General features: G+C 40.5%; 2 protein-coding genes across 2 annotated transcripts; both read left to right on the top strand.

Moving 5' to 3' along the window:
• The first annotated feature begins 13 nt into the window (after window positions 1-13).
• Window positions 14-1029, top strand: hspb9 (heat shock protein, alpha-crystallin-related, 9). The gene is made up of 2 exons (XM_028411574.1): window positions 14-331; window positions 429-1029. The coding sequence occupies exons 1-2, from the start codon at window positions 132-134 to the stop codon at window positions 889-891; spliced, it is 663 nt and encodes a 220-aa protein (XP_028267375.1). The 5' UTR covers window positions 14-131; the 3' UTR covers window positions 892-1029.
• Window positions 1030-9717: 8688 nt separating this feature from the next.
• Window positions 9718-14394, top strand: pyya (peptide YYa). The gene is made up of 4 exons (XM_028411640.1): window positions 9718-9850; window positions 11198-11385; window positions 13743-13823; window positions 14003-14394. The coding sequence occupies exons 2-4, from the start codon at window positions 11198-11200 to the stop codon at window positions 14025-14027; spliced, it is 294 nt and encodes a 97-aa protein (XP_028267441.1). The 5' UTR covers window positions 9718-9850; the 3' UTR covers window positions 14028-14394.
• Window positions 14395-14951: the final 557 nt, after the last annotated feature.

Below are 14951 nucleotides of genomic sequence, written 5' to 3'. Positions count from 1 at the left end.
TATAAAACAACTCTCAAACTAAAAGAAAACTCACAACACTGAAGAAACTAGAGGAACTTCTGGTTCTCGTCGTTGACCGGAGCCTATTCAGAGTCTGAGGATTGGAAATTCTCAACAAATTGTCAACAGCTATGATGTCTCAGCGCGCACCTTTGAGCAGCCTGTTCAGCGATGACCCGTTCTTCAGCCAGGACCAGCTGCTGTGGCCACTTTCCTCCCTGCAAGAAGACTTCTTCAGCCGGAGAGTCAAGCTTGCTGACAGCCTCCTCATGGACCTCCACAATGGGCTCAAACTCAGCCAGCTGCCCCTCATGTCCTCCACATTGGCAAGGTACGTAGAATTACTGCTTTCAAATCTACATAGAGTTGGTAGTTGTGATGTGTGTGGTCTACATGGAGGTGATCTACATGAATGATTTTTTTTTCAGGTTGTGTGACAGTAAAGAGCAACAGAAAGAAGCTTCCGTCACAGAGCTCCACAAGGAGGCCCTGCAGACTACTGGAAACAACAGCGACTTCCTGGTCACACTGGACGCTCGTGGTTATGCCCCCAGTGACATCACAGTCAAACTGGACGGCCGAAGCCTGTCCGTGGTGGCCATGAAGCAGGCCGGAGCAGAGGAGAGCCAATCCTGCTCCTCCTCTTCCTCCCGCGCCTCCTTCTGCTCCTCTGCAATGTCTCAGATGGGGTTCGCGCAGAAGATCGACGTGCCCTCTCACCTGGATCTCTCCGGCCTCTCCTGTTCCCTGATGGATGATGGACAGCTTCGTATCCATGTCCCCGTGGCCAAGCAGGTAACCAGCGAGGAGCAGGAGGTGCCCATTCGGTTCAGGACATCACTGGAATTTCCCATCAAGAAGGAGAAGACAGAGGACGAACATACAGACTAATGCACACAACACCTCACACTGAATATTTTTACGCACATACATCCACAGAAAGACTTTCTATAAAGAGTTAAAGTTTACAGTTATGAGTGAAGAGAATGTTTATTTTGTAACTATTTGTAATTTGTATGAACTTAAAATGAAATAAAGTGCTAAAGACTTTGGTTAAAGACTTTTGTGACCACATGGTGGTGCCAGCACCCAACTTACAGAGGATGGAAGGGGGGGGGGCAGAGAGAGGTGAGATGAAGAGAAAGAGAAGAGTATTAACTCAAACTCCCCTCAGGTGTCTGAATTAGTAGTGTTAAAAGGTTCCACTGACATTTGGTTTCCTGGGGAGAAGTTATTTGCTGGCGCGGCGGAGCAGGTGACAAACAAAAGTAGAGGCTTAATATTTTATGAGTCCTTCCTCCAGGGTGTCATGACAGAGGAGAGAAGAAATAAAGCCACAAGGAGAGCAAATGAAAAAGAAAACACATCATATATAGGTACTTTTTAAAGGATTAGTTTACCACAGAAATGCATCTGTGCTTTCCTCTTACTCCTGTTATCCTGTCATTCACTTACGTTTTTGCATCTATGATTTAAAACCCTCCAGTTATTCATTGCTGTTGTGACAAAGTTTTCTATCTTCCCTCATCTTTTTTGTAATTGTCCTCTCAGAGTGAAACGTCTTCACAGGCTCCACGGGGTTTTGTTGTGTGTAGGTGTATGTGATTGTGACTGTGCATGTGTTTGTGTTATTTGGTATTAGTGTGCGTAAGTTCTTGCATTCCTAAACCCCCAAAGTGCCAAGTTGTGCTTTCGCATGTGGAATGACGTCATCTGGGAGGTTTTTCATGCGTGTGTGTGTGTCTGTCTGTGTGAGAGTGTGTGCAGGTGTGGGGCCAGATGACATTGAATCCCTAGACGTTAGCGCCACATATACACTTTTTGTGGGAAATGACTTCACATTCTCCTTGGCGACAGTTATGAGGTCATAATGATGATGGATTCTTCGGTCCATCGAGGTTGCAAACTTTGTTTCTCCTGGAGAGAGACTTCCTCAGAGGATGCTGCTGTTTACACTGGCAGCCACTTCACTCATAGACATACAAGAGTCTCATCTCAATAATTCGATTTGTGCGTGTGTGTGCTTTTGGTCCGAGGCTGTTTTTCTACCAAATTTGAAAACCAAAGTTTCATATAGTGAAGGGTGTTAATATATATAAGAAAAAAAGCAGTGGCAGTAATCAGAAGGCCTATTCACTTTAGTCCTATAAATATGCAAACAATGGGTGAGAATAGAAAAGTCACACAGCAGCTATTTACACCCACAGTTGTAGACATCTACCTTCAGGACAATTAGCCAACAGCTACGTTGTAGTAAAATAGGTTTGACTCTAGGGCTTTCTAGTGTCAAGCATTTAGATGTGTAAAAGTGCTATTTGCACCCAGCAGTTCCTGGAAAATGAGTCAACTATCTATCTATCTATCTATCTATCTATCTATCTATCTATCTATCTATCTATCTATCTATCTATCTATCTATCTATCTATCTATCTATCTATCTATCGACACCTTAAAGCTGGTCTCTGTCATACTGCAGTGTGACATTTACCTGCAAATAACATTTATTTTACTACTGACAACTAGGTATCTGGATCTACCATACTAAATACTGCATGTCTGGGTGTAAATGCCCAGTTGCAAATAGCATTGTTTGACTGTTGAGACTAGGTGTGAAGAGAAGTACCAGCACGCATTGTGTAGCTTTGGGTTGTTACATTTTAATTGCACATACACAAGGATCACTGCAGGTAAGAGATTGATCCTGCAGGTTAGTGTTTGTGATGTCGTATTCTCTCTGCTTCCAGGTATCACATTAAGATGAGTAGTGTGTGTGTGTGTGTGTGTTGTAGTACAAATCTGATTGATGACTTAAATAAAAAGTCGATCTGTGTGTCTAACCCGGAGGAAAGGCGTCATTGCATCCTCACTGTGAAACAACTTATTACAGACTTAACGCTGATCCATCAATCAAACACTGATGTTAATCTCAGATTTGACAGATTTGTTCCCCTCATGAATACCTGCACATCGCTGGTTTGGTTAGACAGCGTTGTAGTTGCAGCTCTGTGTGGGCAGAGCTGCTGCAGCAGGGTTAGGTAGGCTGTCGGACTCCTACGGGGCCTCCATTACTAAAAGTGCACAAGCTCTTGTCAGCTATTGTGAGTCATTTTGGCTCAAGATGTCCACCAAATGGCATTAGAGTTATGACATGATGGCAAATGATTCATCAAAGGTGTCAAATGTAGCATTACCATGTACTGTCACTTTTAGAGGAAAAAAAATGTAAACAAACAAAGCTGCATTTAACATGGTGAGCTGGGAGGTCTGTGGGTTTGGTTTATGCAGCAAGAACAAAAAAAAAACATGATGCTGTCTGCACATCACATTGTTGTCAGTTGGAGTCTTTCCCAGAATTTAACAAGGCAGAAGGCAGAGAACAATGCACAGTCATACGTGCATGCTGCAAACAAGAGCAAAGCTACTATTTCATCAACAGATGAAGGTCAATGTTATAATCTGTCAGCACCAACTGATTTTATTTCATTGCTGCTCCATACAAAGAGGTCCTACAGAGACATCTACAGAACACACACACAGAGTTGGAGGCCACCCTAACATGGTCCATTAGGTCCTGCAGCTAACGAGTCCAGAGACCGAGAGATTTACATTTAGGATACTTTTTATTCACAGGCTCCGAGGCAAAAAGCAAAGCTGTCATTTGTCTTTGCCGCCCCACCCTCTCTCCACTGTTCTCTCCTCTGATTGTCCACCGTACTTATTGTCTTTAAGATATTATTGTTGTCCCTTTTTTTTCTGCCTTCTCTCCCAAAGAGCCCAACAGGTGTGTGCTGGATGTGAAAAGATTGATGGTTGAAATGAGCTTTATTGATCGAAGGAAAGGATACTGAAAAGGCCCAGAGCTACTTTATTTCTCTCTCTGGTTTAGAGGATTTTTCCCCCCTTGCTTTTTTAATCTTTCTGCCTTTGTCTCTCCTCCTCTGACATTCTTCCTACATATTCTCCAGACAACTCTTAACCTATACGGATGACCCTCGGATCTATTGAGTTAGACGGAGTTACAGCTGCGCCTAAACCCGCAGGTGCAGCATGTTTTATGATGATTAAATAACAAAATAATGGCTGTCAAGTGCAAAAATGTCAGTAAGTCCAATCATTCATTTCAGTCACATGACAACAGCGTGAACAAAGGAGTTACATTTTTCAGGGATTTCTACGCCAATTGCAATTCCCTTTGCATGCTAGTTTAAAGAGTTTAAACACTCTGAAGTAGAAGATATTTAAAAAATAATGTAGCTGGTTTCTAGTGTTTTCTGACATGTATTAATGTTTGTTTTTTAAAGTAAATGTTCTTCTTGCATGGCTCATATAGATTTATGTGTTGGGTGCTGATATTAAATGAGGCTATGAGAGAACGATATCATCATCCACAGATAAGGATAATGGTGTTAGCAGCCAGATAGAATTAATTTAATGCATGGTAGAGGAAAGGAAAACAGGTGTAATAAGATGGCTATGAAACCTGAGCTCATTCATCTTAGAGATCGTATTAGCTGTTTGATAAGAAATTTAAAGCTGACGCATTATTATTGTGATTTAAACTCAGAGTCTGAAAAATAAAAAGTGCTGATGCGATGGGCAAACATACAAATACACACACACAGTCTCACAGCAGGGTCCATTAGAGTGATGTGTTGTTCTTGGCGCTGATACGGCTGGTTATCAGTGAAGTCTGGCTGCCATATTGTCCTGACAGACGGAGATACAGATAGAAGAATCGCAGACTTAAATAAACACTGAAAGGCTCCTGAACGTCAACACAGGAGATGATAATTGTGTGTTTTACGCAAAAAAAAAAATCATAAAAAAAAAGGAGAAGGAACAAGTGAATATTTGTGTGTAAACGTGTGCGTGTGTGACGTTGAGTGATGTGTAGTGACAGGGACAGCACTGTGTGTTTTATCAGCACTGCTTAAATGTTTCCTGCCACTCTTCCTCCCCGCTTTCAGTGATTCTAACCTTTACGAGGCCGCAGTCGATGCAATCAGACACAAGCACACAGATGCATAGACGCACTGACGCAAAGACACTGATGTACTTGTTCTTAGTTCTTTATCTTCTTTTTATTACACTGCATTTGTTCACATTAATAAGTGAAAGATACAAACAGAGAGAGCTTTCTTGGTGTCATTCAGCTTCTTTACCTTTATTCATTACCGATATTTGATCCAACTCTGGCCACAACTGTACAAGCAACCAGCCTAACAACGCTACCAGGAAAAGAAAAACAAGTTACAGATATTTACAGAGGTTTCCTAACCTGCAGCAGGTGTTGCAGCAACAGACACATGGACAGACAGACCGCCCCAGGGAAGGTGTAACGGGAAAAATACCGAAGACGCTGCTGTCACATTTGCTCTACATCTCTCACACATACCACCACATCACACCTAAATTTAGAACAGCAAAATTTAAAGTCAATGGACCAGCTCACAGAGACAAATACTCACCACTGACCACGTCACACCTTGAACTAGAACAAAATACATGGCGTATTTTAATGACTCAACACAAAGTTTTAATATATTAAAACTTTCCTAATATTATAATATTAGGACTTAAAATTATGCATAATTATGGGTGACAACATGGGAAGTTCACTTCCTGCCGTCCACTTCTTTGCTACTTCTTTACTGGAGTTTAGGTTAATTGTGATGCTCCTGACGTGGCAACCGCCCGAACCTACCACAGTGACACAGACACACACACACACATACTGTGTAAATATTGTTTTCTTTTTTTATGAGGAAAAATTTACAATGAGCTGAAAGACACTACCACTCCTTGTAGAGATAAAACAAGCTGCAGACTTGTGGGTGATGATTATGAGCAATACTTTGCACATACAGGTGTGAACCACAATATTGATCACAACTACAATTGATCCTATCGAAAGCTTTTTGTTTGTGTTAGCAGTCAGCTAACACATGCCCTAGATTAGATATTAGCTTGTAATCAATATCTAATTATTGTAAAGGTTAATTCACTTTGATCAGGAGGTTCAATATTACATTATATTCTTTACTACATGCTCTTTTGTACCATTAAGTCTGTCTGTATGCTCCTCACATTGATGCCATTTTCAAAATAAACATCTTTAAATGTGTTTTTATATCTCTTTTTTATTAATTATTTAGAAACTTAGCACACACACACACACACTATAGTAAATGCCCATTTAGCAATGCATTATTGCTGGCGGTATTTGTGGAAGGAACTATGGTGTGGTGGCTTCTCCAAACACATCTACATTCCCCACCAAACACACACACACACACACACAGTGTAAGCTATTGGCCCCTGTGTTTGCTCAGGGAATAGACAGATGTAGAGAGCTGCTTCCATTGACTCTGCATGAGAGTGAACGAGACAATGGGAGACAGAGAGATTAAGCTGGATGAATGAGTATATGGTTATTTGTTAAAAACAGAAAATTGAAAATAGTACTATATCAATTCCCTTTGTTTGCATTGAGATTTATAGTACCTGCCACTTCCTCTGTCTCTGTGTCCCAAGGGATAACACAGCGTTTACTGTAAGATTCATTTCTGACGATCCGGGCAGCCACTTGTTCTCTTTGTGCAAACACAGAATTAAAATTAAGTTTCAGCCACTTTAAACCTGCTTACAGGTAATCCATCTTTATTTATTTGTTATTTTCTTTCAGTGTTATGCCATAATGCAGCACACTAATTATATTTATGTGATTGGATTTCACTGATATCTGATTGCCTTTTTTCAGGAGTAATATTCAAATGGTATCACGTTACATACGTCAAGTCTGAGTAATAAAACAAAGACGGTTACACATGACACATGACATAATAAATAAGTGACGGGTTAATGATAAGTGATATGGAATTAAAAATATAGAAGTGTGGAAACAGTTCCAGCAGGGTGTGATCCCGTTCAGTCTGTGTAACATTACCCACAGTGGAATTAAATGAAACCCCCACTGCTGGTTGGCATCATTAAGACCGATTTGCACTTGTGTGTCAAATCTTCCTAGAATTGTTGTCTTTGGACTGTCATGACTCATCCTGCCACTTGTCTCTACAGTATAATTTTTCAGTTAATCCACATACAACAGATGAACCCACTACAACACACGACTTGTGCTTAAAGGAACATTTTGCGAGGTGTCTGTTGGACTGGTTGTGATGGTCTACATAAACCACCTGCAACAACCTGCAGTGTGCTCACCACACCTGCAGCTGCTAAACTGTGTGGATTGTGTTTCCTGCCTTATTCATAGCCTCGCCCTCATTGTTCTCACCTGTGTCTCGTTACCCTCTATGTATTTGAGTCTTGTCATCCCTGTTGTCTTCTGTCAGTTCGTCCTGTGTTTCTCGTGTCCCTGTGTCCCCAGTGTTTTCTACCCTCATGGTTGGTTTGCATTGATTTTATTTTGGGTATTTTGTTTGAACTTTGGCTTTGATTGGTTTAGTGTTTGTTGGTTTTTGTCAGCTTTATTTATTAGAGCTTGCTTTTTGTTTAATTTATCCGTCTTTTGAGTTTATCTGAATCCTCCCTAAACTGAACTTATCATAACAGATATGATCGGGTTTTATCAGCACCCTGATGAAGTTCTGTACAACTTATCCTAGGACCATAGGATCAAATCCAGAATAAGAAAAAGACATTCTTAAAAATCTTGGAAATGGAGTCAATATTTCCAGAGGAGCTCAGAAAATTCCTCCACAATGACTGTACATCCCTCTCCTCAATGTTCTCCTCTTTTTTTAACACAACCAAAGTCAGGCCTGGATCAGAATGCGTAAGCCATTTTGCTAATGCTGTTGTGTGAAAGCTCATTTAGCCCAGTGGGCTATAACTCAACAGTGTGTGAAACTGCACACTCTGTGACGCAATTAATTCTCTTCGATCCCACATGCATAGACTCCAGTTTTACTGGAACAATAATGACTCTAAACAAACTGCTCTGCAGAGAGGAGGATCAATAAGCTTTATTGATCCATATAAGGAAGTCCTCAGCTCAAAGCATGCCAAATGGATTGACACTCTCTCCCTTCTTGTTTTCATTAAGTCCTTTACAATTAGGGCTGAACATGTAACTGAGCTCATCTCCACAGTGGACGAGCAGAGAATATCTGACCTCCACCTCGTCAGCCTGATCCGTTCATCCATCCTCCTGATGGAGAAACAAAAGCACAGTCAAATTAATGTAAATTATTGCAGGAATGTTAGAATAACACTTCATCATATGATGCTGGACTGTTAATGTGGATTATCATGTGTCAACAGATTAGATTAGAAAGTTCTCCCAGACATGGTTGCACCAGATCTGGCTGAACAGGAAGCCGATGGTGGGTCTGCAGCCAGAGAGAACGATCAGAGTTGTGAGTCACTTATCCAACAAAACACTGATGTCATTAATATCAAAGGAGAGAAACTCACACAGAGAAGAGGAAGAGATGGAGGAGCCGGGGCTCGGAAGTCTGGCCTCTCCCAGTCTAATCGTGTCCCAAAAACACTTACGGGAGAGGACTTCCATCGGTACGCATTATTTTAATAAATAATGTTATCACGTCATTTTGTTGCAAAGACATCAGAGCATTATGTAATTTCAGCAATCTAACCCACCCCTTAGTATGAAAATGACATTGGATCAATCCGGGGTGCTTGAAACAACCAATGTTTCAATATTCAGCACCCCCTTGTGTTAACATTAATGTACTGCAGGTACAGGTGGTGGTGAGGATGGAACACATCCTCGTGAAAAACATTGCATGTATGCTAATGCTAATAAAACATTATTATCATCATATTGCCTGACGCCATCTGATCAATGAAATGATGATAATGAAAAAGTTGGTGTGAGGAGGAAGGTTGGGGATGGTGGAAGTGGTGGAGTTTTACTCAGGAGTTTTGGCTACCATGGTGACAGTTCCCATCCCTCCATCAACATGTAGAGATGCGACATTTCCCTGGTGAAGAGGGGCTGAATAGAATTCAGGAGAATGGCTTGTTGTAATGTAAATGGAGAATTTGTGAAACGAAGGTGTCGGTAATACCCCATTAAAGCGACCCTAAATTCCAGACTCTCAGTTGTTGCTTTTAAATCCAAGTGTAAACATCAAAAATCAAGTTTTTTTCTTCTTTTTGTTGCAGGAAATTGTGTTACTGTACTGCACAGATTTTAGAAGATTTTACTGAGTTTTAGATCTTAGGCATATGAGGACCACCATATAGGCCTACTGCCACATCTTTGTGTGACTGCCTTTGGCTTATGCCTCCACAAATCATTTTAAAAGCTGTTAACAAAAGATTGTACCACTGTAAAACACATTTTATTGCTGTTATTTACACAGTGAAATGAGGATTTATTATCCTAGCTGCCACAGATGATTTTGTAATTACGTTATGTGTGTTATAGGTTTTCTGGAGGAAACAGATGGAAATTCACAGTAAACATTCTTTTCTGTCTTTTTTTTTCTTTTCCACTGAGGCAGCTTTTTGAGTGTCATGGCCCAAAATGTCATCTGTTAACTCCATCAAACACACAGACACTGACTGCGTGACCGACGCGTTAGTAATGTCTCCATCATCATCACCATCTGACGCATTCGGCCTGCTCACCCACCCTTTTTTTGTGCTTCGCGCATGGTGTGACCCCTCCCTCCTCCGCTGCTGCTAAACTATATAAATCACCTCTGTCGGAGTTTTGGAAAACCAAGGTGCACCGACCTACAGAGTGAGAATAGATCGAAGAGTAGAGAGAGAGAAAACAAAGTAGAGCCTCTGCTGCTGCTGCTGCTGCTGTGAAAGAACCACCTGTGACTCCGACTTCTTCCTGCAACTTTTCTCAAAGTAAGTTTCCCCTGCGTACTCTTTTACACTTTAACGCTCAGTTTGTCATGCTTTCAGATGCATTTATATAATGAGGAGACGGAGTAAATTCACTAAAAATCGCCACCCACGGAACCATGACGCACAGATCTGCGTGTTTGCCATTTTTAAAACTACCACCTCTACTTTAATGCACACCTTCACCGTGTTTATATTCTGTGTTCATGTTTGCGCCTTTGAATGGACTGAGCCGGTTCAGCACCACGGACAGCGCCGCGGAGCCTGGTTCTGTTTCCCTTTGCCTTCTGAGATGTTTTCAGCTTTACTGCTGCACCTGCTGTCAACACCTCAGAGCGACTGCCAGAGAATTAACCTCAGTTTGTGTTTCAGTCATTGCAGGGAAATGGCAGAAAAAGCTGAGTCTCAGCGCTAAAGAGTGGGCTAAAACTGAAAAAGAAGCAAAAGATTGCCTAAATATATTCATCAGCCACTACAGTGTACTCCTCATCTGTTATTGGTTTGTGGGTGTAAAATAGGATGAGTTGTTTTTGTCTTCCAATAGGTGTGTGAAATGATGACTGCATATTGTCAGATAGTGCGCATAGGAAAGCTCAAAATATGAATTTTATTTATTTATTGGAACAAATCTAATTATTTCAAAAAATACCTGATGTAATAACATAAAAATAATTGTTGTATGCAGTGATGCATTGCCATTTATGCAATTATGCAGCAATTTTACAACTTAGTTTAATATGTGCTGAAACAAGTTTCATTAATTTATTTATTTGAATAATTGCTCACTTTCCCTAGTTAGCAGTCAAGCTGTGCTTATGGTTTTGGTATGATTGGAAATTGTTAATGTAAATTGTTACAAATTAATAGTAGTAATACGGGAGAGAAAATAGTCAAAGAAAAATTAAAAAAGAAATAGTCCAATAGACTGAATAACTAATGACCTGTTATTATTAACACATGCTATGTGTGCAGCTTACTAAAAACAAATGATGCCCGTTTCACAGCCTACATCATACAATAAAACTCACCGCCTCTCTGATGATGTGTGAAATCAGTTTCCTTCACTGCATCAATCCATTTTCATTTCCATTTTCTCCTTTAGCTCTAGGAGTCTGACAATAAGTCAATCCGCGACCTGAGGACATGTCTTTTCTTCTTTAAATGATACGTATTGACTTGTTTAGTAGCTTCACACTCGTGTGTTTACTCATCAGCAGACCTAGGACATTTCCTGTCTTAGAAAACAGATGACAGTGTTAGACCCTCCATTTTGATTTCAGATATATATACTCATGAAACCGACCTTTCTGATTAATGTATTGAACTTATCCTGCCTCTGTCCTGTCACAGATGGCCGTGATGCTGAAGCCATGGACGGTGCTGGTCGCTCTGGCGCTGTGTGTGATGGTCTGTCTGGGAACACTTGCGGACGCCTACCCCCCCAAACCTGAGAACCCCGGAGAAGACGCTCCACCCGAAGAGTTGGCCAAGTACTACACTGCTCTGAGACACTACATCAACCTGATCACCAGGCAGAGGTTAGTAGACACACATGTGCATATATATATATATATATATATATATATATATATATATATATATATATATATATATATATATATATATATATATATATATATACAGTATAGTTATTTTGTTTAGTTTTTGGTTTAAGATTTTTAAGATAATGACTTATTATTAATGTTGTTAAAATACTGAGTAACAAATGTAAGAATCTTACTATTGAATTGGTTTTAGATTTGGAACTTTGAAACAAAATGAAATAAAAATATACTATACTACTCTATACGTTAGAGCAGTAGCATCATAACTAAATAATAATTTTCCTTAAGTTTTTTTTTGCCTCGACCAATCAGAACAGTCCATGGTGTTGTCATTAAATATAAAACATGGCTGTAATTACATGAAAGGGTGGATTGGATTTTTTTCAAATCCTAACCAAGTTGTTTTGTTGCCTAAACCTAAACCAAAATCTAAATAACACATCATTTAGTTCAGACCACATTTCCCTTAACCATTTGTACCCTAAAGATAAGACTAGAGGAACGTGCGTTGCCCATAAAATCCATAGAAAATGAAATGACCAAATAATAGATGTTTCGATGTTGTTTGTTTTACAGTGACAGTGTTCATACTTCAGCCCAGAGCTGTGTCTTCTTTCTCTCTCTCTATCTCACACGCACACGCACACACTCCTCTTCTTCCTCTCCCTTCCCTCCGTACATTAGATTACCGTCCACTCTCCAAAACCTCCAGGCCTCCAAATCAACACAACCAGAGCAATAAAATCGGCACAGATGGACCCAAGAAAGAATCCCAAATTCAGTTAGCGGTGCCTGAGCCGAGGCCTGCTGCTCCCAGGTATAAAGGTCCCCGGTGTGGAGCCGTCAGATTTTATTTGAAGCAGTCTGGCTTATGAGCTATGATCTGGACGTATTCATGAAAGTCAAATAGGTCATTGATATTTAAATACTGGACTTAAAGAAGGCTCCTAATGCTAAAGAAAGTGGATTTGTTTTGAGGGAAAAGTTTTTACGTTTCACTGCAGAGGTGCAGATGAAGACACATGATGTGTGATAAAAGGAAATAATGGTTACAGACAGGTTTGAGGGTGTGAAGGCTGTCAGCTTTAAGCACTCCAGATTGATGGATCTGGGAAACCTGATGCCTTTAAATGGCACAAGTATGAAGACAGCCAGGAGAATATATAGACAAAACACTGACATTTACTAACTGGCGGCATAAGATCTCCTCTGTACTTTCTTTTTTCTCTCCCTCAAAATTTGGGGTTTCAGGAACATCAATTAAAAACGAGACATTGTATAGTGATTGGACAGTATTTTGTATTACTAGAGGAATCCACTAGAGGGCCTATTGGATCCTGCGGAAAATTAGTCACAGTGGACCAGTGACAAAAAATTACTCACTTAGGTGTTTCTACTGGTGAACTGACTGTTTTTTTATAGTAGGAAATTAGCATTGTTACACTTTACGAGTACTTCCTGGAAGAGAAGACAAATAGGCAAAGAAAGAAAAAGAATTCAGGAATACATATGAAGAAATACAGAAAAGCTGATAAAAATAGAGACAAAAACATTCAGCCAGATGTGGGCAATAAGAGCACGACAACCGAGGAGACTCAGTGACATGTATGAGTGCAGACAGGTCATTATCAGAGGAGGAAAACATTTCACATTGTGATATGTCGCCAGCTGTGTGACAGCTAAGACTGAGTATGTGCACGGCTTGATTACCTTACCTTCAGGGCAACACACACACGCGCTTCACATGGAGGAAGTAACGAAGCATAAGATTGGGTGCTATAGGGTCATAGGGGGAGGTGGAACAGGTGGTTGATGGGAGCACAGAGGAACTGCTGGTCACTCCACAGGGGTTGCCTTACCAAGTAAATTTTGAGTTAAACGGCTCTGTGATTTTACATTTTCAGGCTGCAGGAGCCCCAGTTTCTTTATCTAGAGAATGATGAGACCCATCCAGACTTTCCAATGGCACTCACACACAGACACACACTGTTGATCTGAATTTGACTGTGAAATTAAATTGTTAGTGGCAAAGGAAGGAGAAGACTGAAGGACAGAGACCATGGACCAGCATGGGTCTAGTTGCAAAGACATTATTGGTTGCATTATGGGTAATGTGCGGGATGTAAAGTCTGTGACTGCTCTACAATATAAGCTACACCAGGTTTCTTCAGTTGTTTTATCACCATTAGCAAATGTTAGCATTAGCAGCCAACACAGGGGGCGACCCCCACTACTAACAATGAAAGCTATTACGTGGAAAATAAATGCGAGGATAAAAACACAGTGATATTTCTGCTTTTAAAACGCCTTTGCCTCTTTCTCTTTTCCAGGTATGGAAAGCGTTCAGCTCAGGAGGACGTGGTTGCAGAGCTGCTGTTTGGTGGCGACAATAACAGAGACCAGAGATCACGGTAAACCCACACACATGAAGCCATGTGACCTGTGTGTAACACATGTGGATAAAAGTCTTCTTGCCCTGATGGCTCATCATGAATGATGGTTGGGGCTTGCTCAGTCTGACCAATCAGAGGAGACATTTCTCATTTGTGGTGTTTTTACTCACATTCATTGTGTCTGTGTCTTTCAACAGATACGATGACTCCTACATGTGGTGACTTCACCACCGCTCTCCCTCCTCATCGGGCATTCTCTTCAGCTGCGTCCCAGAACGCACCTGGAGGGGCCAACATGTGCCTCTCACCTCTGACCCCAAAACCCAATAAATCACCAGAACATGAGCTCCCTCTGTCTCTCTTGTCTCACATCTCTGTCATTACAGCCAAACTGTACATAATTTATTCTTGAAATAAAATACAAACTACTAATCGGAATGTGGAAACTGTCTATGTACGTGCGTGTGTGCGTGTGTGAGCATTTAATGTCAATCACTGTTTAGAGGAGGAAATTATTGTTTCTTGTGTGTTGCTACTGTAAAAGAAGTAACATCAGAGTACGTGAATAAAATGTTTCCTGTGAGATTAATATTGCTGATGACTTATTTTTTTTTCATTTGGCAATGATTTGCTTTTTCTTTTTTTAAGAAAATCCAAATATATTTAAAAACACAAAATAATGCTAACAAAGGAGTCGGCCGGAAGACACTAAAATGGATTAAAACAGTGTCATTAAACATTCTATTATTAAAATATTAACATTTAAATTTATGAATCATTTAAATTATATTAATTAAAACAAAGAAAATTAAAACCTGTAAAAAATCAATCGTCCCAGTATTTCCCTGTTGTACACCACAGTGGATGCTCAGCCGAGGTACACACAAAACATCCTCACATCGCTCCACCCCATGCGCTATTGCACTGCTCTCACACATGGTGGCACTGCAACATAGAGCAGCATCACAGCAGCATGATTCCACCAACTGAGCTGCATAAAGAGCTGGAAGTAGTTTTGTTCTTCTCAATCTTGTAGAAATTAATATAGAAGACACAGGTGTCAGAATACTTCAAAAAGCTCTGGCCCTTTAATACTCTTCAAGGTTTAGGATGTGTGAAGTTGCACAAATACCGGAAGTACACGGA

The sequence above is a fragment of the Parambassis ranga genome, chromosome 8, assembly GCF_900634625.1.
Source record: "Parambassis ranga chromosome 8, fParRan2.1, whole genome shotgun sequence".
NCBI lineage: Eukaryota > Metazoa > Chordata > Actinopteri > Ambassidae > Parambassis > Parambassis ranga.
The sequence above is the reverse complement of the archived record's forward strand: the minus strand, read 5'-3'. Positions and strand labels throughout refer to the sequence as shown.